General features: G+C 44.1%; 1 protein-coding gene across 1 annotated transcript; it reads right to left on the reverse strand.

Annotated features, from left to right (window-relative positions):
• Window positions 1–27,793, reverse strand: PDE6B (phosphodiesterase 6B; the record flags this gene model as incomplete). Its single annotated transcript, XM_083420921.1, has 22 exons — window positions 1–149; window positions 1,089–1,245; window positions 2,843–2,926; window positions 4,780–4,854; window positions 5,995–6,058; window positions 9,958–10,065; window positions 11,876–11,976; window positions 12,253–12,340; window positions 13,243–13,352; window positions 14,887–14,994; window positions 16,494–16,640; window positions 18,332–18,397; window positions 20,183–20,326; window positions 21,937–22,086; window positions 22,821–22,868; window positions 23,203–23,269; window positions 23,758–23,822; window positions 23,905–23,979; window positions 24,649–24,789; window positions 25,061–25,150; window positions 25,266–25,418; window positions 27,332–27,793. 22 exons carry the CDS (start codon window positions 27,791–27,793, stop codon window positions 88–90), a joined length of 2,565 nt encoding a protein of 854 aa, XP_083277047.1. The 3' UTR covers window positions 1–87.
• Between the last annotated feature and the right edge of the window lie 168 nt (window positions 27,794–27,961).

The raw sequence follows: 27,961 nt of genomic DNA on the forward strand, positions 1-27,961 counted from the left end.
CAGGATGTCTGTGACTCTTGGTCTACTGCTGGTTGTGGCAAATCCAGGCTAGGTGTTGCATGATCCCTGAAAGAGACCTTTGTTGACTTAAATTATGCAACAAGTTGGAGACGGGGGAACGCTTTCTCCATTGCAGGTTGCCATCGTTCCTACGGGAATAAAAAACAGCCATTATCAGGGTAAGCTGCTTTAGGAGGATCATTTTTAAAAGCTGTGTGGCTATGAAGCACAACCTACTTAATTTCTGCATAAAAGATTGGTTTGGGATTGCTGAGTGGGGGGTATCTTTGGCAGGTGGGTTTTGATGTCGAACAAAATATTTTGTTGCCCAGTGAAGTATATTAGGTGTTTGAAACTGGGGCATATGAAAATGAATTCAGGACTGAAGAGGGCTGGGTGTGAACTAGTAGTTCATGTTTAACACCTAAACAAAATTATGCTCTTGCTCTCTTGATATGCTAATGAAGCTGCCTCAGGTAGGATGCCTTGATATCTACATATCCACCAAGTGTCCCAGAAAAAAGGGACACCCCGTCATGTGACTCGCCTGGAAGCGCGTCTTGTTTTTCCCCTTGAAAAAGTTGGGTGGTATGTATCTAGTTACTTAGTTTTATCCAGCATCCAGAAATAAGCACACAAGAATTTCAGATGGGGCCTATATAAAGCAGGAGTGGAAAGGAATGGAGGAAATTAACCTTTCCAGATACAGTGGTGCCCCGCAAGACGAATGCCTCGCAAGACGGAAAACCCGCAAGACGAAAGGGTTTTCCGTCTGCAGAGGCGCTTCGCAAGACGAATTTCCCTATGGGCTTGCTTCGCAAGACGAAAAATGACGAAAATTTTCGGGTTTTTTTTTTTGCTCCAAAACCCCTTATTTTGAATCGCTAAGCTGCTAAAAGCATTTTAGCAGCAAAACCGCTAATCCCCCCCCCCTTAAAAAGCCGTTTTTAGCCCTTTTTTAGCCAATAGCGCTAATAGCGCTATGCCAATGGGCTTGCTTCGCAAGACGAAAAAACCGCAAGACGAAAAGACCCGCGGAACGGATTCTTTTCGTCTTGCGAGACACCACTGTACATTTGTTTTCTAACCTCTACTGGCAGCCATTTTCTCTTCTTCTTTCTTTTGTTTTTCCTCTAAAGCTTTCATTTTCTCGTCATACTCATCTGCCAGGGCTTTCCACTCTTTTCTGTTGTTCAGTAGTCTCTCATACATTGGCTGAATTTCTGAATGGAACCGTGTAAATTCCTGATGCAAACAAAAAAAGGCAGTAGCAGCAGAAACCCAAAGCATTTTCAGTTTTCTGGCTGTCTTGTCTCTTTAAACCAATCACTAAAAATGTTGATGATGTTTAAATATTTATTGTTGCACTTTTGTTTCTTCTTGCAGATTAAAAATGAATTAAAGGTAAAGGTAAAGACCCCTGACAGTTAAGACCAGTCGCGAACGACTCTGGGGTTGTGGAGCTCATCTTGCTTTACTGGCCGAGGGAGCCGATGTTTGTCTGCAGACAGTTTTTCAAGGACATGTGGCCAGCATGACTAAGCCGCTTCTGGCAAACCAGAGCAGCGCACGGAAACGCCGTTTACCTTCCCGCCAGAGCGGTACCTATTTATCTACTTGCACTTTGACGTGCTTTCAAACTGCTAGGTTGGCAGGAGCTGGGACCGAGCAATGGGAGCTCACCCCGTTGCGGGGATTCGAACCGCCGACCTTCTGATTGGCAAGCCCTAAGCTCAGTGGTTTAGACCATAGCGCCACCCACGTCCCCTATGAATTACCCATAATAAAAAGATCTGTAATACATCCATTTTCTAAAATGGTTCTCAATATCAGTGGTAAGTCTGTAGCTAAGAAATGTCTGTAGGAAAGATCATATTTTAACACTTCAAATACAATTCACAACATCAATCCAGCTTTCTTGTTAAGCCAAGTGGTAGATTGTTTTCAAGAAAATTAACAGCATAGGTGTGTTCCTTACTGAGCTCATCCAGAGCAAGCTGAGAGGGACAGTTGAGAGGTAAGAAGTTATGTAGCCATTGCTCAGTTACTAAATATGTTCATAGCTCAGTTGGTAGAGCATGAGATTCTTAATCTCAGGGTAGCCGTTAAGAATACTTTAATAGCATCAATAGCAACTTGCCTATCCATAGTACGCATGGTAGTTCTATAACTGGGACACGGGTGGCGCTGTGGTCTAAACCACTGAGCCTCTTGGGCTTGCCGATTGGAAGGTCGGCAGTTCGAATCCCTGCGACGGGGTGACCTCCCATTGCTCTGTCTCAGCTCCTGCCAACCCAGCAGTTCGAAAGCACACCAGTGCAAGTAGATAAATAGGTACGGCTGTGGCGAGAAGGTAAACAGCGTTTCCATGCCCTCTGTTTTCTGTCACCGTGTCCCGTTGCACCAAAAGCGGTTTAGTCCTGCTGGCCACATGACCCGGAAAAAGCTGTCTGTGGATATACACCGGCTCCCTAAGCCTGAAAGCAAGATGAGTGCCACAACCCCATAGTTGCCTTTGACTGGATTTAACCATCCAGTGGTCCTTTACCTTTCTTAAAAAATTACCTATTAACTGGGTTGAATTGCAAAAATTTGCCACAAATCAGGCCTGGAAAAAATGGGGAGGACAACACAGAAAGTACTAGAATGCAACAATAATATGTGACAAAGTGTGTATGGTGATTGTTGAGGAAACATCTAGTGCAGAAGCAATCCTAGTTTCCTAAATTGTGTCATTATTTTAAAACATTTGAAAATGTTAGCTCTAATTAAAAATTATTTACCTTAACTACCAGTAGCTAGAGTTTAAGGGCCTAGTAGATATTGAGTACTAACTTCTTACCTTATAAACAAAGGTGCATACAAAGTCAATGAAACCAACTTGAAGTTTTGGAAGCTCAGCAGCTTTCCTTCTGTCCATCATAGGCTAGGAAAAAAACAGCAATAACTTTAAAAATTATTATAATCATTTGTTTTGGTCTCTGTTGCGCTCTAGTAATAATGGCCTGGCCAAGAAACTGAAGCCAGGACTGTGTTCTACAGATAAAAGTGCACACTATTCTTAGTGGCTTCCTTTAATTTTTGTGGGTCAAAATAAATGGGCTGTAATCAGCAAGACTGCTGGTAAGGGGGCAAGATCAGCACCCAGGGTGGCCAGTTATTCACTGCCAAAAAAGAGGATTTGCATCACCAAAAAAGGGGGGGAAGGCACCAATTTGCATATGGTGGTCATGTGGCCAGCATGACTAAGCTGCTTCTAGCAAACCAGAGCAGCGCACGGAAACGCCCTTTACCTTCCCGCCGGAGTGGTACCTATTTATCTACTTGCACTTTGACGTGCTTTCAAACTGCTAGGTTGGCAGGAGCAGGGACCGAGCAACGGGAGCTCACCCCGTCGCGGGGATTCGAACCGCCCACCTTCTGATTGGCAAGTCCTAGGCTCTGTGGTTTAACCCACAGAGCCACCCACGTCCCTGTCTCTTAATGTACTCCTTTACTATTTCATATATAATTTGGTGGCTACAGTTTCCTGCTCTGGTATTGCACTGGGAGGATTATCATGCAGTGGGAACTACATTTTTGTGATTTGGCTCCCACTAAAACAGGGGTGGGGATTTTCCACCCCTCATTTTCCTCATCTTCTTATGGTTAAGTGTGCGGGGGGGAAGGACAGCTATCCCATGTGGAAGGACTCAAATCATGTTTCTGGTGTGATGTTCATGTTTCGACAAGGCTACCCCCGGCTGCACCATTGCCTGTTCCCTGCTGAAAATGAATAGAGACAATGCACTATTTTTTCTACTAAGGTTGGAACAGGTTTTAAGAAATATCCACACACACTCCCAAAATGATTTGGGGTTACAGAATATGTGTAGAGTCCAAACATTTTCTATAAATATACTTGAAAGATTCTCCAAAAGGCAAAGAGAAATTATTGCTTCATTTGGTTGCACAGTATTTATTATTATTATTATTATTATTATTATTATTATTATTATTATCATCATCATCATTATTATTATCATTATTATTATCATTATTATTATCATTATTATTAGGGAAGAGGAGAAGGAAATGGCATAGCTATGTGAGTGGCTTGTTATCCTTTATTAGGCATAACAAGCCACACATTATCAAACAGACACCGTATACAAATTGTGCAAAATATGAGCTCAGCATAACAAGGTTTGTCCCAGCCAGATCTTTAACTCCAGAGAAAATCAATTTGCATAAATAATACAATACACCACTACCACATCACCAATCAATTAAGAACCACTAAATCTCTTTATAATGGCCCAGTCTTTCTACATGGACAGCACTCAAAAATTCAGGAGTGGCTTGTTAAATTGTGGGATTCTGCCATTTTAAGCAAGATCTCATGGATTTTATGAGTAAATCATGGATCTTATGAGTAAATCATAAATCATAAAGGGTACAATGAGTTTTAACACGAATGCCCCCCCCCCTTAAAAATATGCTGGAATACGAAACAAGGAGAGACAGTTGCCTTATGCAGTCACCCTCATCCAGTTTTGAAGGTGGCATGTTAAGCAGTATTTCAGAAAGCTACACCCTTTGCCATGATGGGTTTCCATGTTACTGATTTGGTTTTGGTTTTACATTGTTAGTTTGTAATAATATGGGGTTTTTTTATCCTTGACAGCATTATTTATCCACTTCCCCTTTCTTAGATTATTCCATATATAGTCACTCTGATTTCTTTTCTTTTTTTACATCAACTTTGAAAATAATAAAAAGTGTGGGGAGAGAACTTACAATAGGTTGTTGCTGAAGTACATTTCTTTCCATATCTCCTTGTTCCCAGAATTCAGCTGCTACAAGTAGTGCCACCTATATCCAGGAAAAACATATGCCTAAGCTTTGGGGCATTTGCCTTTTAGCAGCTTGCATAAAAGGATAAAGGACTCCTGACAGTGAAGTCCAGTCGTGAACGACCCTGGGGTTGCGGCGCTCATCTCGCTTTACTGGCCGAGGGAGCTGACGTTTGTCTGCAAACAGTTTTTCCGGGTCATGTGGCCAGCATGACAGCTTGCATACTGGATAATAGATTCCCTTACTGCTATCAGTGCTCACTTTTAGAATAATTAGGGTGGGGAACATGTTTCAATGGTTACTTCTTTCCCCAAACTTTTTTGTTTCCAGCTTTCGTTGAAGTTAATCGTATTTTTAGAAATCCAATCTCTACTGATGCATGGAAAGAATTCCTTACATCTTCTGTGTTCTGCTACTAGACCTGAAACACTTTTTCACACGCTGTCAAATTAAATATATATGCTCGTTAAATCTTATAGGCTGCCTCCCCTTTGAAATGTATTGATAGGAACACTAAAAGGAACGATATCCACCTTTTGGGATGCTGTTCACAAATGGGTGGAAGCACACTGATGAGTGAAAGAGAAGGAAAATAACACATTTGCCCTCAATTCCACACTTTATGAGCTTACTGGAGTTGTCTCCTGCCTTTTGCTTATTTTAACTCTGTAAAGTACCTTCTACAATGATGGAGCTGTTAGGTAATAAACCATAAGATGAGGAAACCTAGAATTCTGCAATGTGCTCTTAAAGGTAAAGGGACCCCTGACCATTAGGTCCAGTCGTGGCCGACTCTGGGGTTGCGACGCTCATCTCGCTTTATTGGCCGAGGGAGCCGGTGTACAGCTTCCGGGTCATGTGGCCAGCATGACTAAGCCGCTTCTGGCGAACCAGAGCAGCGCACGGAAACACCGTTTACCTTCCCGCTGGAGCGGTACCTATTTATCTACTTGCACTTTGACATGCTGTCGAACTGCTAGGTTGGCAGGAGCTGGGACTGAGCAACGGGAGCTCACCCCGTTGCGGGGATTCGAACCGCCGAAGTTCTGATTGGCAAGTCCTAGGCTCTGTGGTTTAACCCACAGCGCCACCCGTGTCCCAGTAATGTGCTCTTAGTCTATGCATTAAAGAATGGGCACTCTGCACCGGGCACCTGACCTTACTCTGTACTTCCCAGGGTTTCGTGATAGCAGATAAGTCGCAGGCAGTCATCATCATAGCCCTATAGAAAAAGAGGGGGAGGGCAGAAGAGAAACAGAGAAACAGTGCAGTTAAGACAGGTAATGGAAGTTCCATTTCCGGCTGTCCTGGGCAGCAATTTGCTGCTGTATTTTGCACATCTTAAACTTACGAGCAATCTTAAAAGCAGTCCCACTTACAACATTAAGAAGGCACCAAGGAGGTCTGGCAGAGTGGAATCAGTCTGAGAAATGTGGGATTTGGCAGGTAGAAAGAGTGGAGACTTGAGTGTAGAAGGCTGTTTCTCCTGGCTGCAGAATCTACTTTGTTCTGGTGTTGTTTTACACCAACAGGATCAGCCCCACCTGAGAGAGCCGATATTAGCGGCAGTGGCAGCAGTGCCCTGGCCAGTTCTCTGAAGCTCCCCAGCCTTTCCTCTCCGTTGGAGGACCTATGATAATGGCCCGGCCTGCCCTCTTTTCCCAAACAAGACTGCTGCCTCAGCTGCTGTGAAGGAAACTATCCCATGACCAGTGTTGAAATGATAATACAGTGGTACCTCGCAAGACGAATGCCTCGCAAGACGAAAGAGTTTTTTGTTTTTTGAGTTGCTTCACAAGACGAATTTCCCTATGGGCTTGCTTCGCAAGACGAAAACGTCTTGCGCCTTTTTCTTAAAACCGTCAATGCATTCCTATGGGAAACCGTCAATGCATTTCCTATGGGAAACCGTCAATGCATTTCCTATGGGAAACTGTGCTTCGCAAGACGAAAAATTCACAAGACGAAAAAACTTGCAGAACGAATTAATTTCGTCTTGCAAGGCACCACTGTACAGTGGTACCTTGGGTTACATACGCTTCAGGTTGCACACTCCACTAAGCCAGAAATAGTGCTTCAGGTTAAGAACTTTGCTTCAGGATGAGAACAGAAATTGGGCTCCGGTGGCTCGGCAGCAGTGGGAGGCCTCATTAGCTAAAGTGGTGCTTCAGGTTAAGAACAGTTTCAGGTTAAGTACGGACCTCCGGAACGAATTAAGTACTTAACCCGAGGTACCACTGTACTCAACTGCCAGTCCAGTTGGTTTCCGTGCATGAAATGGAGAGGGGAAGCCATCTTGTCCTTTGCCTCAGGTGGCAGAAATCCTTGATTCAGCCCTATACCCCGTAATTCTACCAAGATAGGTATCATTTTATCCTGAAATCATATTTATTCAATTTAGTTGGGATGGTACAGTTGGCTGCGGCAAGCCTGTCATATGTCTAGATAACACGATTGCCTCTTTTGACCTTGTAGTCAAATCTCCTTAATCCTGGGTTGATAGTTCCTATAAAAGACTTAGTAGCACAGACAGGGGGTGAGCTTTTATGCCTATGCATCTAATGTATAAGATGCACTGCGGAACACTGGCACAGTTATTTCCTTTCATGCCTCAAAGCCCACCCTATATGTGTGCTATTCGTGTGTGTGTGTGTGTGTGTGTGTGTGTCTGTGTGTGTGTGTGTGTGTGTGTGTGTGTGCGTGAGCGCAGTGTAGTTGCTAATATAGCAGCTAGCCACGTTGCCCATGTCTTTAAAGCTTCCATTTTTAATCCACAATCCTAAAGGGCTCCTGGTTCCTTAGCTGCTGCTAAAATGGCTCATCTAATCCAATTGGTTTCAATTACTGAGCATGGGCCCTAGTGGGAGGGAACCGTTAAAAGCTTTGAAGAGTAGATTTAGACACCTTGTGGAGTATCCTCATCTGTTGTTGTTTTTTCCAGATTCAAGGCCTGGAACAGCTGAATCAGAGTAGCTGAGGAAGCCCAGCCAGATGGGCGGGGTATAAATAATAAATTATTATTATTATTATTATTATTATTATTATTATTATTATTATTATCAGCACAGATGGATCATGGATGAAGATGAAACAGCAAACGCCTTGTTCTCTTTAAGCAGATGTAAATAATAATGCTGACAAACCCAATGAACAAAATTGTGTTCAAGTTGTGCTTTAGTTCCTGAAAAAATCAGAGGTCTTTACCACAAGGATTGAATACCGATGTTTCTTTGTCAGGGCATCTGTTGGGGGGTTGTGGTCCAAAGCATAAAAATGCATTTTCCTGGGATCCTGCCCCCTCCAATCTATTGCTGTAAAAGGTAAAGGTAACGGTACCCCTGCCCATACGAGCCAGTCTTGACAGACTCTAGGGTTATGCGCCCATCTCACTCAAGAGGCCGGGGGCCAGCGCTGTCCGAAGACACTTCCGGGTCACGTGGCCAGCGTGACATCGCTGCTCTGGCGAGCCAGAGCCGCACATGGAAACGCCGTTTACCTTCCCGTCAGTAAGCGGTCCCTATTTATCTACTTGCACCCGGAGGTGCTTTCGAACTGCTAGGTTGGCAGGCGCTAGGCGCTGAGGCTTTTACCCACAGCACCACCCGCGTCCCATCTATTGCTGTAGCATGCACCAAGTGTGTGGTCTCATCTGCCCTCCCATTGTGGCAATTAGAGACCTGCAGCTAATCTTGCACCAAAGAGTTGCCCCATTGTGTCAGGAGACATTCTGTCCTTAATGTACCAGGAATGGCTTTACTCCTTATCTTGTTACCAAAGTGTATGCAAAATACAGAAGAGGCCCACATTCTGCCTGAAGGTGAGTCATAGAATCATAGAGTTGGAAGAGACCACAAGGGCCATCGAGTCCAACCCCCTGCCAAGCAGGAAACACCATCAGAGCACTCCTGACATATGGTTGTCAAGCCTCTGCTTAAAGACCTCCAAAGAAGGAGACTCCACCACACTCCTTGGCAGCAAATTCCACTGTCAAACAGCTCTTACTGTCAGGAAGTTCTTCCTAATGTTTAGGTGGAATCTTCTTTCTTGTAGTCTGGATCCATTGCTCCGTGTCCGCTTCTCTGGAGCAGCAGAAAACAACCTTTCTCCCTCCTCTATGTGACATCCTTTTATATATTTGAACATGGCTCTCATATCACCCCTTAACCTCCTCTTCTCCAGGCTAAACATGCCCAGCTCCCTTAGCCGTTCCTCATAAGGCATCGTTTCCAGGCCTTTGACCATTTTGGTTGCCCTCCTCTGGACACGTTCCAGTTTGTCAGTGTCCTTCTTGAACTGTGGTGCCCAGAACTGGACACAGTACTCCAGGTGAGGTCTGACCAGAGCAGAATACAGTGGCACTATTACTTCCCTTGATCTAGATGGGTCAGATCCCTTGATCTAGGTGCTCAGAGAGTCCTTTGTTTGCTTGCTTAATCAATATGCAATTAACCAGAGTCCAGTGCTCACTGGAAGGACAGATCGTGAAGCTGAGGCTCCAATATTTTGGCCACCTCGTGAGAAGAGAATACTCCCTGGAAAAGACTCTGATGTTGGGGGAAATGGAGGGCACAAGGAGAAGGGGATGACAGTGGACGAGATGGTTGGATAGTGTTCGCGAAGCTACCAGCATGAGTTTGGCCAAACTGCGGGAGGCAGTGGAAGACAGGAGGGCCTGGCGTGCTCTGGTCCATGGGGTCACCAAGAGGCGGACACGACTAAACAACTAAACAACAACAACCAGAGTCCTTATATGGAATCACTAGTAGGGCGTTATTCCCAAATGATTGGAAGGTACTCCATGCATATATATAGTCTTAACAGATAAGGGAAAAGCATATTAGGAAGCCCCCTTCTTTGGAGGGTGCTCAGTCCTGTTGGATGCTAATCCACTGAGCCTGTCTGTCTGGCCAGCAAAGACAATAAATGTTCCTTTGTTCTTCTCATGCAACAGCGTGCTATTTTCCTTTCAGCCTGTTAATTTGCAACATCTCAGGATGTCTCTGAACAGCTTGCCTCAGTATAAATATTTAGCATATGAAACAGGTATCATGGTTGCTCAGTGTCACTCATTTGTTCAGGCAAACCCTTTTTGTTTCGTTTTGATAAAAAAAAATCACTTACATGATAATCTCTTTTTTTGTTGTTTCCAAGGACAAATATTCAACCCACTCTCTCTCACTGTTGTAGGTTTTGGATTCATCGACAATCTTCTGAAACATTGTCCTCTTTCTTTAAAAAACAAAACAAGGTTGCAGATAGGAAACGAAAGAAGGTTAAACCCTTTCTATGCCTTGATAAGAATTCATACCACCTTTCGATAGCCCAATACTAAGAGCAAAAGCTCTTCAAGGTGTGTCTGTTTTTAATCACTCAAGTTACTTCTGGAAGATGAGTAACATCCTTGAGTAAGTAAAGAGGGCGTGGAAGTGGTGTCCTCCAAAAGAATTTCCCTATGGGCTTATCTCACTTTCCTTAGATAAAGCCAGTGCATGTTTTGTGATGATACTCACAGGTATGGATTGCCATTAGGTTTTTGCTTTCTAGGGGAGCCATTTTCTGCTGGTGGCACTTTTATCAGTATACAAATATTGGCACCTTATTTTTATGGGGGGTGGGGAAGCACTGGGTATAGCCATAGTTAACTCATATACAGTGGTGCCTCGTAAGACGAAATTAATTCGTTCTGCGAGTTTTTTCGTCTTGTGAATTTTTCGTCTTGTGAAGCACGGTTTCCCATAGGAATGCATTGATGGTTTAAAGAAAAAGGCGCAAGACGTTTTCGTCTTGCGAAGCAAGCCCATAGGGAAATTCGTCTTGCGAAGCAACTCAAAAAACAAAAAACTCTTTCGTCTTGCGAGTTTTTCGTCTTGCAAGGCATTCGTCTTGCGAGGTACCACTGTACCACATTTTCTCCTTATCTCTCACCTTTCTCCCAAGATACACTCACAAAGATCAGAAGAATAAGAAAGAACCTATGAGATAAAACTCCCTTCACTGTATTAGATAAGGTTTTGTCCCTGGGACTGTCCTAGCATTGGACAGAGACCTTATGTGGACACTACTCGGCCACTATGTGGCCGCCGAGACCACATAACACTGGTCTTGAAAGATCTACATTGGCTCCCAGTATGTTTCCGAGAACAATTCAAGTATTGGTGCTGACCTTTAAAGCCCTAAACAGCATCGGTCCAGTATACCTGAAGGAGCGTCTCCACTCCCATCATTCTGCCCGGACACTGAGGTCTAGCACTGAGGGCCTTGTGGCGGTGTCCTCACTGCGAGAAGCCAAGTTACAAGGAACCAGGCAGAGGGCCTTCTTGGTAGTGGCACCCGCCCTGTGGAATGCCCCCCCACCAGATGTCAAAGAGAAGAACAACTACCATACTTTTAGAAGATATCTGAAGGCAGCCCTGTTTAGGGAAGCTTTTAATGTTTAACAGACCACTGTATTTTAATACTTTGTTGGAAGCCGCCCAGAGTGGCTGGGGAAACCCAGCCAGAAGGGTGGGGTATAAATAATAAATTATTATTATTACTCAAAGGCAGTAAATGGCAGTGTTTTAATGCTGTTTGTTTTTATATGCTTAGTTGTTGTAGACCAGACCAGATTGTCTCTAAAATGGAAAGCCAACAGGATATTTTCTGCAGGCTAACTGCATGCACGTAGGAAGTTTTTAAGAGTTGTCTTCCTATCCTTGGCTTTAACTTGAACCAAAGCAAATAAACCACTTTCCATACAAAGAACTGTGTGGCTCTGCTGCTTTGCCTCAGCAATCCACCCCTCCCATTCCCTTTTTGTGTTGTGTGTGTTGTTTTGCCAGCAACAGCCAGGGGACAATTGTCCCTGGAAGAAAAAGAACTGTAGCGTATCTCCTAAATAGACTGTGTGGGCACTTGAGGTACGATGCCAGGGCGGAGGCCAATGCTATATCCCATCCTCGGTTTGTTCTGCTTCCTTCTCCATAAGAATATAAATGAATACTTTGAAGGAAAACATCCACCATCTTGAATTTCCGTAGCAAATCTATTAATAACTTACTTGAAGTACAATGCTAAGTCCGTAGCTATAATGGCAATATCCATCAAGTGATTCACGTGTTCAAATTGCCTCCGGTTAAGGTTCTGGTAAATGTTCAGAGACTAAAGAGGGGGGGAATGCATAAATCAGAGTGGAAGACTAGAATTCGTCTGTCGTGCATCATTTTGGATATCTACATCTTTCCCCCTAATACTTTGTCTCACATAGAGAGAAATCTGTCAGTTTTGGTTTCTCTCGGTTTCTCATTTCCCCACTGTTAAGTTCAGCTCTCCTTATTTCCACATCAGTCTGTAGTTTAAAAAAAAAAAAAAAAAACCTATGCGAAATCTAATCAGCATTTCTCCTAATATGCGGTATGAAAAGTATGGACCACAAACCTCTTCTGAGAGTAGAAACTTGCCAAATTCCAAGTGGTGTCTCTCTAGAATTGATGAACCATGAAGTTTGGCTAACGCGTGTTGTGATCTATTAGGAAATATTTCCGAAGGACAAAATTGAAAGGGGATAGTTAGAAACAAAAAGCAAAGCTTAGTATGCAAAATGTTATTTTTGGACTGGAGAAACAAAACAAAAATAGCAACCAGATATTTTCGTTTCTTAAACTGTGAGTTTCAGCTCTTTTCAATAAGAGCTTGGCAGTGAAAGTGATGTGCAAAGAGCCAGAATACTGTCAGTGGAAGCCCGTGCAATGGGGTTCTCTTCCCAAATTGGCTCAGTGAGAACCCACAGAACAGCACCTGAACAATCTCCCCACTCCTTCTGTTATGTATCCAGTGGTTTGTGTTTGCCTGAGCTTGAGTCTGGACTAAGGATTCTGAGCTCCTGTGTTCTGATTTGATAGATGGTATCCAATCACAGAACATTTCAGGATTTGGGCCTTTGCCATTGGCCCTTAAACTCTGAGTCATGATTCGCAGCTTGGAAGTTTAGACAGCCAATCACGTTGGGAGTGGGAGTGGCACAGGCCTTCAGAAATGTATATAAGCAGTTGCTTTGCCCCTGTTGTCCAGTTCTGTTAGTTCAATAAAGGTTCTTTGCTGCTATCACTGTGTCTTGCCTGTGGGAACCCACCTACACTTCACCTCCTTCCATCTGGCCAGCTGAAAATGTGCCCTTGAGCTATGATAGATGTATTCTTCTCAACACACTTTCAGACTATGCTTCATTGTTAATTCCAGAGAGGTTCACAACAATTTACAACAACAAAAATCAACAGAAAGGTATATCAATTAGGAACAATAAAATCATATCTAAAGCTGCAGACAGTAAAGAATTAACACAAATATTTAAAATTCTTTGAAAGCTGGCTAGACTTTGCATACTTTAAAAACCTCACGCACATCAAATACCAGCACAATAGAACCTACTTCATCTGATAAAGATTGTTCGTCCCTCGATGGTCAATATCATGACACAAAGCCGCAGTCACCATTGCAAGTGCTTCAAGATCTGTGTAGTACTGTTTCAGATTGCCTGTCTACACCATGTAAGGATCACAGATTTTGATTAGTGCCTTCTAGTAGAAAATTCACTTGGCATTGCTACTTACTAGCACAGTGGTACCTCGGGCTACGTACTTAATTCGTTCCGGAGGTCTGTTCTTAACCTGAAACTGTTCTTAACCTGAAGTACCACTTTAGCTAATGGGGCCTCCTGCTACTGCCGCACCGCCGGAGCACAATTTCTGTTCTCATCCTGAAGCAAAGTTCTTAACCCGAGGTACTATTTCTGGGTTAGCTGAGTCTGTAACCTGAAGCATATGTAACCTGAAGCATATGTAACCCGAGGTACCACTATAATTAAAAACCTATTCTACTAGGCAGATACAGAACTAAAATTTGAACTTGGAATGCAAGATGCATTTAAAGTGAAAAGCATCCAGATATACAATCCTTAATCCCTCCACCTGTGTTGTGAAGTAGTATATAGCCCAGGAATTTTTTTTACTGTTTGATTCCACTGGCGGTATAAATTGATTCCACAGTCCCTTCTGAGTTCTTAAGCGCTTCATAGATAGGACAGCAAAGGCCGAAAATATTAGCTAGAAGCTGCTGCAGATGTTTAGGGAGATGCACAGATACACAGTGGCGTAGCGTGGGTTGTCAGCACCCGGGGCAAGGCAAGTAATTTGCGCCCCCCCCCCAGGTAGTCCCTCGCTCTCTCTCCACACCGCACCGCACGCCTGCCACCCTCCCCTCCACAGTGGGCGGCGACCCGGCGGCTCGGATCGGATTCGCACAGCCAGCACTGCAGTGAGAGAGAGAGAGTGAGCCAGGTAGGGGCAGAGAGCTGCGAGCGCGAGCGCGCCCCCCCAGATGTTGCGCCCAGTGCGGCCGGCCCCCCCCTGCACCCTCCCCCCACGCTACGCCACTGCAGATACAGGACCACTCATAACAGCTGAGAGACCAGCAACTTTTGCACCTACTCTCCTTGAACTTTTCTACCCCAACTGATCATTGGAAGACCTTGTAACCAAGAACTTGCGCCTGAGTTTGCTTATTCCCCATCCCTCACAAAAAAAACCACAATCCACTTTCCTTTCGTGTTGTGTGTGTGTGTGTGTGTGCTTTAGTTTGTAAACCCAGTGCTTTTTTCCCTGGGGGACGCAGGGGGACGCATATCCCAAAACATTTTGTTCATCTAAGTTTGGCCTCATTGAGGAGCAGTATTTCAATATGAGTAGGAAAATGAGAGTACCCCTAAACATTTTTTTTGGGGGGGGGAGAAGCACTGTGTAAACCTGACAGTTGGGGCTCTAAGCCACATTGGGAGCTTTTGTGGCTGAAGAGTGGGATTAAAATTCTGCAAAAACAGACAAACAGTCTCTTATGCAAACCATCAGTAAAAGGCTGATAACTCTTCCTTTAGTAAGACTTATTCTTTGTTCATTTAAGGACAAAGGCAGTCTAAGTCAAGGCGATAGGAGGATAAAAGTCATGTAAAGAAAGGGCAGTTGATCTCAGCTGAAAGAGCATCTTGGGAAGGAAAAACATCAGTAAAGACCGAGATACCATGAGAAGTGTGAACATGGTTTGTGCAACGTTGAAGCCATGGCGCCAGTTGTGATAGGTGATCCTTCTATAACCCCTGCTGACGGAATATATGAACCTCACCAGGACCTGTGAAAACAGAACTTTAGTAAGCACAGGTTTTGAAAACTCTGCAGCCAGAAACAGATGAGATAGTTGTCATAAAATATAAGGGGTGGGTGGGGGCTCACAAACAAACAAACAAACAAACCACTGGCTCACTTTCTGGAGTATTTTTGGAATCTGCCTGCTAAGCAAAGTTTTCATTGCAATAAATTAAATGAACGTTACTATGGAGAGGAGAAAGTGTATAAAAGTTTTCCCTAGACCTCAGATGTTCTAACTGCAAAATTTTGGGGCCACATCAGGTCTCAGAGGAAAGAATCACAGCCCCCAAATGGCTGCAAGTCTCTACCAGAGTGTGGGTTCCTCGTGCAGGTTGCTGCTGCTGCTGTCTGATGGATTTTCTAGAGCTTGGGAGAATAATAATAATAATATAATAATAATTTTTATTTATACCCCGCCCTCCCCAGCCAAGGCCGGGCTCAGAGCGGCTTACAAGCAATAATAAAAACAAGATGAATGATTACAACTTAAAAACAAAAGTAAAATACAACATGAAAATAATGTAACATTAAAATATTAAAATGTAGCCTCATCGCAGGAGGAGAAGGAAAAGAAAAAAGAAAGAGAGGGAGGGAGGGAATCAAATTGGCTCCAAGCCAAAGGCCAGGCGGAACAACTCTGTCTTACAGGCCCTGCGGAAAGAAATCAGATCCTGCAGGGCCCTGGTCTCATGAGGCAGAGCGTTCCACCAGGCCAGAGCCAGAGCTGAAAAGGCCCTGGCTCTGGTTGAGGCCAATCTAACTTCCTTAGGGCCTGGGACCACTAGGGTGTTGTTATTTATGGACCTTGAGGCTCTCCGTGGGGCATACCAGGAGAGGCGGTCCCGTAGGTATGAGGGTCCTAGGCCATGAAGGGCTTTAAAGGTCAAAAGCAGCACCTTAAATCTGACCCTGTACTCCACCGGGAGCCAGTGCAGCTTGAAAAGCACTGGGTGAATATGCTCCCATGGCAGAGACCCTGTGAGGAGCCTCGCTGCAGCATTCTGTACCCGCTGGAGTTTCTGGGACAGCTTCAAGGGCAGCCCTGCGTAGAGCGAATTACAGTAGTCAAGCCTGGAGATGACCGTCGCATGGATCACTGTGGCCAGGTCGGGGCGGGAAAGGTAAGGGACCAACTGCTTGATGCGGCGAAGGTGGAAAAATGTTGCCTTGGCTGTTGCTGTAACTTGCGCCTCCATGGAAAGGGAGGCGTCAAGGATTACACCCAAACTCTTAACGGAAGGCAATGGCACTAACTGGGCCCCCGCAAGAGAAGGGAGTTGGTCCCTCATCCCCATGCCATCCCGACCTAGCCATAGGACCTAGGTAGATGGGTAGATGCCAGTCGATCAATCAGGATTTAATAGTCAAGGGACCAAAATATGTTACAGACAAACAACAGGTCAAAGGAAAATATATGTAGTATACAATATCCTCATGTAGACAACTGAGACAATTAACCCACAGATTAAAGTTGTCACTTACCTCCTGTGGAATTTGGAATTTTTTCACCACTCCAAGTTCATAATACATTTGAATGCCACATTTCACAAGGTCGAGTTCAGTCCATTCCAAATCAGAAAAGTGGAAAGCGTAGATCTCAAATTGTGCAGGATCTGGAAGTTGTTCTTTCTGGAGCAGGGGGAGAGTTGCAGCATCAGTGGCGTAGCGTGGGTTGTCAGCACCCTGGGCAAGGCAAGTAATTTGCGCCCCCTAACCCGTGGATTTTAGTAGGGGCAGAGAGCTGCGAGTGTGCCCCCCCCCGATGTTGCGCCCGGTGCGGCTGGCCCCCCCTGCACCCCCCACTCTACGCCACTGTGCAGCATTGGTTGAAGTGGTGCAAATCCCACCAACCAAGTACCAATCATTTCTCAAAAATCTCCCAAACTGCGGCTGCTGAGCTAATTATTTTTGCGCGCCCATATGTGATCAGCACAATAATATTTGTGTCAGCGCTGCTTACTGCTGTGATGGGAGCCAAATTTTGCTTACACAAAGGAGCTAAATCAATTGCCAAAGATTATATTCTCTTTTGGCCAATGGATATTTCTTGTAGGCTGCCTAGAGAACTTTGTTATGGGGTTGCCCAAATAACGTTTGTTGCACCAATTTCATTAATAAATATATACAACACTAAGATAGCCTGAGATTAGATACAATACTAATAGCCTGAGTCAAACTGGTCTTGGGATCTAAGCAATATCTCTCATTCCGCTTTCCTGTTTTAAGATTTTGTGTCAGTACCACTTTTGGTTTATTCAGAGATACCAGCAATTGAAGTAGTTACTGAATGTTTAGGTAAAGGTAAAGGTAAAGGTACCCCTGCCCATACAGGCCAGTCTTGACAGACTCTAGGGTTGTGCGCTCATCTCACTCTATAGGCCGGGGGCCAGCACTGTCCGGAGACACTTCCGGGTCACGTGGCCAGCGTGACAAAGCCGCATCTGGCGAGCCAGCGCAGCACACGGAAACGCCGTTTACCTTCCCGCCAGTAAGCGGTCCCTATTTATCTACTTGCACCCGGAGGTGCTTTCGAACTGCTAGGTTGGCAGGCGCTGGGACCGAGCAACAGTAGCGCACCCCGCCGCGGGGATTCGAACTGCCAACCTTTCGATCGGCAAGCCCTAGGCGCTGAGGCTTTTACCCACAGCGCCACCCGCGTCCCTGAATGTTTAGTTACCCTGTATTCTTAGGAGCCCAGAGTGTGCGATTTTCTACACAACCCAACCTCCAAGTGAGTGAAAAAGATTGATAATAAAACCAACACTTAACCAGGAAGTAACATTAAAGTAAGGAACAACTTTCCCTCCCTCCTATTCTTTTTTACAGGTGGAGTTCAGTGCTGCGTTCTTCCAATCATTCCATCTCCACAAGCATTCAATCTTGCAAGGCAGAACAACACACCCTCCCCTCTCCCCCCACAGTGTTTTGGGGATTCTTCCAGACCCCCCAAGCCAATTTTTGAGGGTTTTTTGAGAGGAGGAAGCAAGCAGAAGTCCTTCCGCTGACAGAGCTGGTTGGGGAAATCCCACACTAAAAATCAATTTTGCTTTTTTACATGTAAAAGCTGCACCATAAAAAATGACCAGCTGCCAGGAGCTGGGCCTGGAGACAACACCGCTTTTGCCATTTATTGTCCATCCCAATAGTATCGATCATATTCTTCGATATTGGACTCTGCTGATACACCCAGCTGTGCTGGGGGAGATGTTTCCCTTGATTATATTATAATCTCCGTTGTATGACTTTGGCAGGGGAGAAAGTTTAACTGTGAAATTTCAAAAGAAGGGTATTAACCCAGAACAAGCCACGTGGACACTCACTAGAACTGCAGCCAACTCTTCCTCATCACACTCAGCAACCTCTTTCCCAAGTTTCTGTCGTGTCGGCTGTGGAGACATATACAAGTTGAATTATGGCTGACAACACTCAGAGATGAGCCAAGACATTTTGGTGCCTGAGGCAGATCTAATGCTACAAGGATGCTACTGGTGACAGAGTGTGTGAGGCTGCTGAGCAAATGTCATTCTGGCACCTACTGACAAGTGTCTGAAATACCACTCATGCAAAGCCTAATGTACATACAGTGGTGCCTCGCAAGACGAAATTAATTCGTTCCGCGAGTCTCTTCGTCTAGCGGTTTTTTCGTCTTGCGAAGCAACCCTATTAGAGGCTTAGCGGATTAGCGCTATTAGCGGTTTAGCGGCTATTAAAGGCTTAGCGGATTTGCGGATTAGCTGCTAAAAGGCTATTAGCGGTTTAGCGGCTTAGAAAAAGGGGGTGGGGAGCAGAAAAAAATCTCAAGACTCGCAAGACATTTTCGTCTTGCGAAGCAAGCCCATAGGGAAATTCGTCCTGCGAAGCGCATCGAAAAACGGAAAACCCTTTCGTCTAGCGGGTTTTCCATCTTGCGAGGCATTCGTCTTGCGGGGCACCACTGTATTAGTTTTCCCTGTGCCTGTAAGACTCCCTGAACCCCTACTCAGGAAGTAGCCCACTGAGCATGTGCAGCAGCTGTCTCAAATGTACACACCTCAGCTTAACTGTGAAGTGAATGTGGCTTACATTTTCAAATCAGAAGGTTTGAGGGGAAACACATAAGACAGAGCCATTCTCAAGAAACAACAGGATAAATATGGATTGTGGCTATCATCATGTGTCCACAGCTTCAAACTTAATGTGTCCAAAGCAGTGGGAGGGCAGTGGAGCTGGAGTAAATGGAAATGTGTACACAGTCACAGAGACTAACTTCCTCTGTGCACATATATATATATTTAAAGGTGCAGACTGTACTTTAAAGAGTGAGACTTGACAACTCTTCCTCATACAAACTTACGTAACCCTTTAAAAGCAATTTAAACATCCAAATTACTACAAAGGTGACCTTTCTCCCTCTACAAGTCTTCCTCGTCCCTACTTGGGAAGTATATTCTATCCTTCTGTCTGCAGCATTGAAGCAAATATTCTTTTCAAGGGGTAAATTACACATAATTGAAAAGCAGCCTCATAAGCCGTCAGGAGTGCTCTGATGGTGTTTCCTGCTTGGCAGGGGGTTGGACTCGATGGCCCTTGTGGTCTCTTCCAACTCTATGATTCTATGATTCTAAGCCTGTACACTTTGAATGGAGGAATGGCAGGGAGGAGGGCTTGTTGTTTATCCCTTTCTTCACCAACCATTTTCTCACTTAGAACTGGCCACCCAAGATGCCTTCCCCATGTCAGGGTTCTAGGGAAAGGTAAATTTGTGGGGATGATTTAATTAGGAGAGCAGCCAACATGAAAGGGGCAGCCATTTCCGCTTCCCCCTACTCTGCTCAAAACTGCAGGCTTCTGATGCTGCTTTCCAGTGAAAAAACCAAAACAAAAATCTGTTGGGCCTTTATCACACATATTTGTGTGTTCCTTGGATATTTGTCATGTGGTTGCAAGATATCAGGGCTCATGGATATGTGAGTTTCTATTTCAGTGTTGCCAGTTTTTGTGGCATGATGAAAGCAACACCCGTTTCCCCAAAAAGATGAGTAAAGTAAAAAATTGGGAGGGGGGTTCCTGGAAGACTAATTTCAACTGATTGGCAACAGTCGAAATGGGGGGAAGCCTGGATTTGAATGTTTAAAATATTAACAAGTGGTTTTGGAGTGAGGGGAAAAAACCAAAGGCTTTAAAAACCATACCAGTATCGCTTGCATTTCATTCTTGTCACATTGCACATGGTAGAGCACCATGTCCTGTGCGATATCCTTTCGATTCTCCAGCTTGTTCATCTTATCGTAGGTATCCGTATTGAGCACAGACCAGCCAAGGAACTGTGTCAAGGACTTGGGAAATAAAACAAAATTTACTGTTACAGCTGCACAGGAGTTGGCCCTCCTCCCTTTCCCAGATCTCAGTGATGCCTCTTAAAGAACAGTACTAACACGGTGGTGATATGTATATGTTTATTAACTATTACTAGGATTTTTATTCTGCCTTTCTACAGTCAAGGAAACGGTCAAGGTGGCTAACACCACAGGTTAAAAACAGACTAGCAATATCATAATTTTGAAAACAAAAATGCTTTTTTAAAAAAAAAAACCAGCAGCAAATTAAAAAGAACAACTACAAACCCATTACTGGAGGGAATGATGGACCTTGGTAATGTGGTGCCCTGTGCGAAGCCAAAATTTGATGCTTCCCCCCCCCCACCAACCCAAAGCTGCTTTCTCACAGCCTGGTGAGGGAGGCACTGGGCTTTGGGAGGGAGGCGCAGGGTCCTTGAGTCCTCTTGCTTCCTTCCCAAAGCTAGGCAAGCGCTACCTAGGCGTTGGGAAGGAGACAAGAGGACCCGAGGACCCTGTCAGAGCCCTCAGGCCTTCTTCCCCAAAGTCCAGCATTTACTAGCCTTTGGGAAGAAGGCAGGAAGATGACCCCTTGGCTCCCGCACCCGGTTGTGCAGCCCTAAATCCGCCTCTGAATGATACAATCTAAGAAGAAAGAGATAAGGCCTTAGAGCAGCTTTTGCCAACCCAGTGCTCTCCAGATGTTGTTCGGCAACTCAGTCCAAACACATACTGGTTGGTGAAGGCTATTTTGATGACTTTCTGAAGACGATATGCAGAAGAAGCTAAGGGGAATGCACATAAAACCATGGATTTGGAACAAGGTTTAATTGTAGACAATCAAAGAGAAGAGGAGCCGGAGAAAGCAAAAGATGATACAATAGCTGGGGAGAATCAGTAACTATCTCAAGTCAAGAGGGAGGTTTAAATGAGGTACAGGAAGCCAGTTCAAGAGTGGCCTAAAGGTGTGTGAGAGACATACAACTTGTAGGTAAAATGGATTTGTAGCAGAGTTGGGTACTAATGGAAGTAGCATAAAAAGAAGAAGTGGGAAACCAACCATTTAAGAAATGGAGGCTAGCTCCATACATCTGGTAGCTATTTATTTGCATACTGCATGGAGTAGGAACCTAAGGCTAGTACAATATTAACTCTGTTGGTTTATTGCAGAATTGTGTTAGTATTTTGCAATCAACCATCTTTTATTATTATTATTATTTATTTCATTTCTATACCAGTTTATATTTTTAAGAAAAATCTCAAAGCGGTTTGCAGCATATTAAAACGCCAATAAAATATAAATAAACCAATCTGTTCAAGCAACATAATTAACGGAAAACTAAAATTTTGTCTTAAAGATTTCAAAATAAAACATTACAAAGGCGGTCAACTGCAGAATACATATTTAACACAAAGTTAATTAAAAACATTTTTTTAAAAAAACACAAAAAATTGCTAAGTGAAGTCAAATATTAAATGCACATTTAAAACAGCATAATTAACAAGAGAATAAAATATTGTCATAGGCATGACACGGCTGTTTGGCAGGCACAAAAAGATGGGGCAAAAGAACATCTGTTTTCAATTCCAGCTCCAGTAAATAAACCCACCTCCATTAGGGTTTCATCCTGTTCATCAAAGGGCTTCCCATCTTTTCTGTTGTAAAAGGTGGCTACACCAACAATCTCTTCCTTTTTGTTGACTATTGGCATGGAGAGAACATTTTTGATGATCCACCCTGATTCATCAACAGGACTTTCCTTAAAGCAACATACAAAGTATATGTCACTATAAATTGCACATTGTCTCAATATAATAGTGATATGATTATTCACCCAAAGTAAAGGAGGATGTCGTATGGACAGTACCATACTTAAGCTAGGGGCATAGCTCTGCATTACAAACTTAAATGGATTTAGCATTCATTCCTTCTTCCCAAGATACACCAATGGGGGACCCCTCATGAACAGCTGCAATCACACACTTTGTTGCTGTTTCTTTAGTCATTTAGTCGTGTCCGACTCTTCGTGACCCCATGGACCAGAGCACCAAAACGAAGCAGGACAAAGGCTAATAGAGTTCTGCCAAGAGAACAAGCTGGTCATCACAAACACTCTTTTCCAACAACACAAGAGACGACTCTACACATGGACATCACCAGATGGGCAGCATCGTAATCAGATTGATTATATTCTCTGCAGCCAAAGATGGAGAAGCTCTATACAGTCAGTCAGCAAAAACAAGACCTGGAGCTGACTGTGGCTCAGATCATCAGCTTCTTATAGCATAATTCAAGCTTAAACTGAAGAAAGTAGGAAAAACCACTGGGCCGGTAAGATACAATCTAAGTCAAATCCCTTATGAATACACAGTGGAAGTGAGGAACAGGTTTAAGGAATTAGATTTGGTGGACAGAGTGCCTGAAGAACTATGGATGGAGGCTCGCAACATTATACAGGAGGCAGCAACGAAAACCATCACACACTTACAGTACCTGAAATGTAAACATCTCATCCGAAGCTGCATCCATAATGTTGCAAATCTTTTAAAAAAAATGCAGAAATGTTTAGTTTCCATCTGTATTTTTTACATGCTGTTAATTAAATCTGAAGTAGAATTATTTAAGTCATCTGATCCAAAGCCCTCCTACGAAGACCACCCAAGGTCTTGCACAGCCTCCAGGTATAGCACAAACTACTTTTGAAACTATCCTTCATTTCAAGATGGCGACTTGCTATGCGGCACAGGGCAGGGGCTGTTGGAGAAGAACCAGTCCCAAAACTCTCTTGGTCACATGGAAGTCATCCCATGGTTCTTTAGCTTTTGGCCAACGTTGTCTTGATGAATCATGGAAATATGCTAATGTAAATACTTACGAAACCAGTTTCTGCAACGTATGTTGGAAGGCCGCTAACCAGTGCCCAGTGATCTGGCTTAGGATTTCTAAATGGAAAGGAAAATGCACAAAAACATTGATCAAATGAGGATTGGCTACAAACAGAACAGAAACACTTAAATTACTCGTGCTGAAATTCTTAAAGAACTTTACTGCAATCCCAACCTCCTGGTGCTTTCACTTCTAACATTTCATACCCTCCAACATATCCAGGCCCAAAACCTGGATTGCATGTTTTCTGGGCCATGTTCACGGGCGAGTCACACGACCCACATGAGATCGCAGCCCCCCCCCCTGTGTTCTTTTCACAGAGAAATTGCAGAACCCAAAATGGCTGCTGTTCTCTTGTGTGGAAAAAATGGTGTGTCCCGCTTTTCCTGGGACAGTTGTGGGGTATAATTCAATAAGAGTTCCTAATGTTGTCTTACAAATATATTTTGCAAATAAAGTGGCCAGATGAAAAAGAGAACAAGGCTCCTGTACTTTTAATAGTTTTGCACTGCCCATGAGCTCATTGCACTTCATTGTTACTTACGGGGTGACTTTGATTTCCTCCTTTCCATGTAAAATATAATCAATGACTTTATAAAAGATGATCTCCTACAAATAGAACAGAAATGGGAATTCATAGCAAGTGACCAAGTGGTGAAACGAGATATTTATTGTCAGTTTAAAGACCTACTCTGCCATCTGGAGTCCGAGGTCCTGAGTAAGGGGGAATTTCACCCATTAGAACTGGCCACAAATCAAAGAATTCCTGGAAAGGGAGATAAATATGATTACAGAAAGTCAGTTTTGGCCATATGAAGACAAAAAACAAAACAAAAAGTGAATGCCTCCCATGATTTAAATATGTCCAGGTTTGACATTATTACAGAAGAAGAAGAAGAAGAAGAAGAAGAAGAAGAAGAAGAAGAAGAAGAAGAAGAAGAAGAAGAAGAAGGTGGTATATACAGTGGTGCCTCGCAAGACGAAATTAATTAGTTCCGCGAGTCTCTTCGTCTAGCGGTTTTTTCGTCTTGCGAAGCAACCCTATTAGCGGATTAGCGGATTAGCGCTATTAGCGGTTTAGCGGCTATTAGCGGCTATTAAAGGTTTAAGGGATTAGCGGATTAGCTGCTAAAAGGCTATTAGCGGTTTAGCAGTTTAGAAAAAGGGGGTGGGGAGCGGAAAAAAATCTCAAGACTCACAAGACATTTTCGTCTTGCGAAGCAAGCCCATAGGGAAATTCGTCCTGCGAAGCGCATCGAAAAATGGAAAACCCTTTCGTCTAGCGGGTTTTCCGTCTTGCGAGGCATTCGTCTTGCAGGGTACCACTGTACATTGAATACAATTTTGGAGATGCCAAGGACTGGACTAGGTTCCTTTTCCATGCAAAGCATGCTCTCTACCACTCTTACTAAAAAATCTTAGAAACTTAGCTTACCTTTTCTTTGCTCATATCCAGAAGGCCTACAGAATACCTGTCACAATTCAAATATGCTCTCACTGTGTAAAATGACTTGTGGAATTGCCTTTCAATGTCAGTCAGCTCCTCAAATACCTTATTGGCTGACCACAGCAAAACCTGCAGAACAGCAAATCAACATGTTAGTTGATTTGACAACATGGCAGATTCCAGGAGCACCATTTGAAATTTCAAGCTGTGTATGTGTGCAGGAAATAAATGTGTCAGCTTTTGACTTAAAAAAATATTGGCCCTCATCCTCAGACAAGCAGGAGTAGGAGAAGAAAACCAGGTAAATTGGGGGCAGAAACAGTAGTTGCTATTTATCTAAAGAAGGTTTAGGCCGAGTGGGGGAAAGACACCTTGCGTTCAGAAATATTTTTTTCCTTACCTGACCTCTTCGAGTTTCACAGTTGTGAAGGTAGCTCAGATGATAAATTTTCAGGTTCAAAGAAGCAAAATTGAGGTACTTCAGGAAAATCTGGGAACATTAAGAAAGCTTTAGTCAGTTCAACAAGGTGTGGTGATGCTATGATGTTTATAGGCAGTGTTAATGGGCAAGGAGATTCTCCCTAACAAGTTGTATTCATACTTACACTTTCATCTGCGCTGCTGAAGAATGGACCTCTGACTTTATTCACTGCCATGATCACAGCAACCACATCTTTGCCATTCATGATTGGGGTTGCAAGGATGTTCCTTGTGGTGTAGTCAGTGAGTTTATCAACAAAAGTACTAAAATGGTCACACTGTTGATTTTAATTAAAAATTACAATTTATTTATTTTTACGAACAGTTATATTTCAGGTTTTTCAAAATGTGTAAGATAGAAATGACATGGTGCACAAATACCTTAAAAGTAGCAGAAAAACACACAGCAAATTGAACAAGTCTAACTTGCCCATCACAACGGTTTAGGCATCAACTTATTTCCTGAAAGTCTTAGAAACGAGCTCCAGTAATACTGGATTTTCACTTATTTCAAAAACCTTCAGTTATATCCGACAGTGTCGCTTAGCTGATAGTAAGGCTCTCATCAACAGAACAGTAAGTACCGTATTTTTTGTTCTAGAAGGCTCACTTTTTCCCTCCTAAAAAGTAAGGAGAAATGTGTGTGCGTCTTATGGAGCGAATGCAGGCTGTGCCGCTATCCCAGAAGCCAGAACAGCAAGAGGGATCGCTGCTTTCGCTGCGCAGCGATCCCTCTTGCTGTTCTGGCTTCTGGGATTCAGAATATTTTTTTCCTCGTTTTCCTCCTCCATAAACTAGGTGCGTCTTATGGTCTGGTGTGTCTTATAGAGCGAAAAATACGGTAAAGTGATTTTGAGTGATTCCCCCTCCCTCCTGCAGCCCCCACCTCCTAAATCCACTCCAGAAGGTTGAGGGACAGATGTGTGGTAAATACAAAATTACAAAATTAAGCAGGCTATAACTTTGAACTAAGCCAACTGGCTGTAAAGATGTCTGTGATAGGCTAGTCTTTCTACATTCCATTCATCACAGAACATATACAATAAGTACTGTAAATTATACTGAAATCATAACAGATCTTTGACCTAGTGCAACCATACTGTCCTATTTTGAAGCTTCTTTTCTCAAGGCGGACAGCTGGTTGACTATTGACGGGATCAATGACTCAGGTCACACCTACCTGCTGGGTGAGGTGGGGGCTCAAACAAATTTTGTCTGAATGCAAACTGCAGGTGAAAGAGTTGAACAGTAAAAAGGTTTTTTTTTAAAAAAAGTTAAAAGACCACTGGACAGTTAAGTCCAGTCAAAGGTGACTATGGGGTTGCTTCAGGCTGAGGGTGCTGGCATTTGTCCAGGTCATCTGGCCAGCATGACTAAACCGCTTCTGGCACAAGGGGACACCTTGATGGAAAGCAGAGCGCATGGAAACGCTGTTTACCTTCCTGCCACAGCGATACCTATTTATCTACTTGCACTAGTGTGCTTTTGAACTGCTAGGTTGGCAAGAGCTGGGACTGAGCAATGGGAGCTCACTCTGTAATGGAGATTCAAACCACCAACCTTCCGATCAGCAAGCCCAAGAGGCTCGGTGGTTTAGCCCACAGCGCCACCCATGTCCCTGAAGCTGGAAGTCAGGCTGGCTTAGACATTTCAGGAAAGAGACAGTGTTTGCAATTCTATGGTGATTGTAACATACCGTCCAACAGTCCCAATTTTGCCGGGATGGCCCTGGAATGACTAAAACCATTACAGCTTCTGCCTTGATCCTAGGGAGCCCCAATTTCTCCCAGCCAGTGGACAGGGGCCTCAGCTGGGAAGGGAGAGATCCCCGCCCCACTCCTGCTTGCATGCAGGAGTTGGGAGGCAGCACGAAGCCTCCCTTCACAGCGTAGTTGCTGGGGTCAGGGAAGGTGGAAACAGCCCGGAAGCAGCATCTTAGAGCCCCTGCACCACCATCATATGGGGACTTCCGAGCAGCTCCTGAAGCCAGCCAGAGCCAACTGCTCCGGGCTGCTGAGACTACATTTCCCGGGGACATTAGATGAAATCCAGGGACCTTCAGGGTACTATCCCCGGGAAACGGGGACGTCTGGTAACCCTAGCCTAAGGCGTTTAGGGCTTTAAATAGTACTAATGAGAGCACCTTGAATTGGTCCCAGAAACAAACTGGCAAACAAACTGGTAGCCTTACCTCACCAACATCTGGGATGTTCACAGTCTTCTTGGTCTGAGCAACGTGCCCCACGACACCAATGTCTAAAGGGAAGACAATTTCGCAGTCAGGGGCTACCAAGCATTCTTCTAGTGTGCTCTCCTTATTAATGTTGAACAGCCGGGTTGCAAGTTCAGGGGTGCCATTTCGCTGCCTGAACATGAAGAGGCTGCACCGGTCGGCATGGATCAGGGCACTGATTCTCCGTAGGGTCTTGAAGACGACCTTCTCCATGTTGATGCTTTCCTGCATGTCTTGGATCAGCTCAAAAAACGCTTCGCTCTCCTCGTCCTGGCCCAGCCCAGTGAACTCTTCCAAGGGTTGGTGGCTATTTGACATGGCAACTGGGGTCCCATTCCCCATTTTCTTCTCAAAATACTGCCTAGCAAAATCTGGATGGGTGTCCAGGAATCTTTCAACTTCACCTGCGTTGATGCTCATGTTACCGTTCCTTTGATTCTGGGTGTGACCCTTTCACAACAATTGTCTCAGTGTAAAGCATGGAGAGAATGATCTGTGAGGGGTAATTATCCACCGACAAGCTGAGTATGTGGAAGGGCAGATCTTCTCAAGCAAACAGATTAGATGACCTGCCCCAAAGCCGCAAAT

Source organism: Podarcis tiliguerta, assembly GCF_965153285.1.
Source record: "Podarcis tiliguerta genome assembly, chromosome: 17".
NCBI classification, from domain to species: domain Eukaryota; kingdom Metazoa; phylum Chordata; class Lepidosauria; order Squamata; family Lacertidae; genus Podarcis; species Podarcis tiliguerta.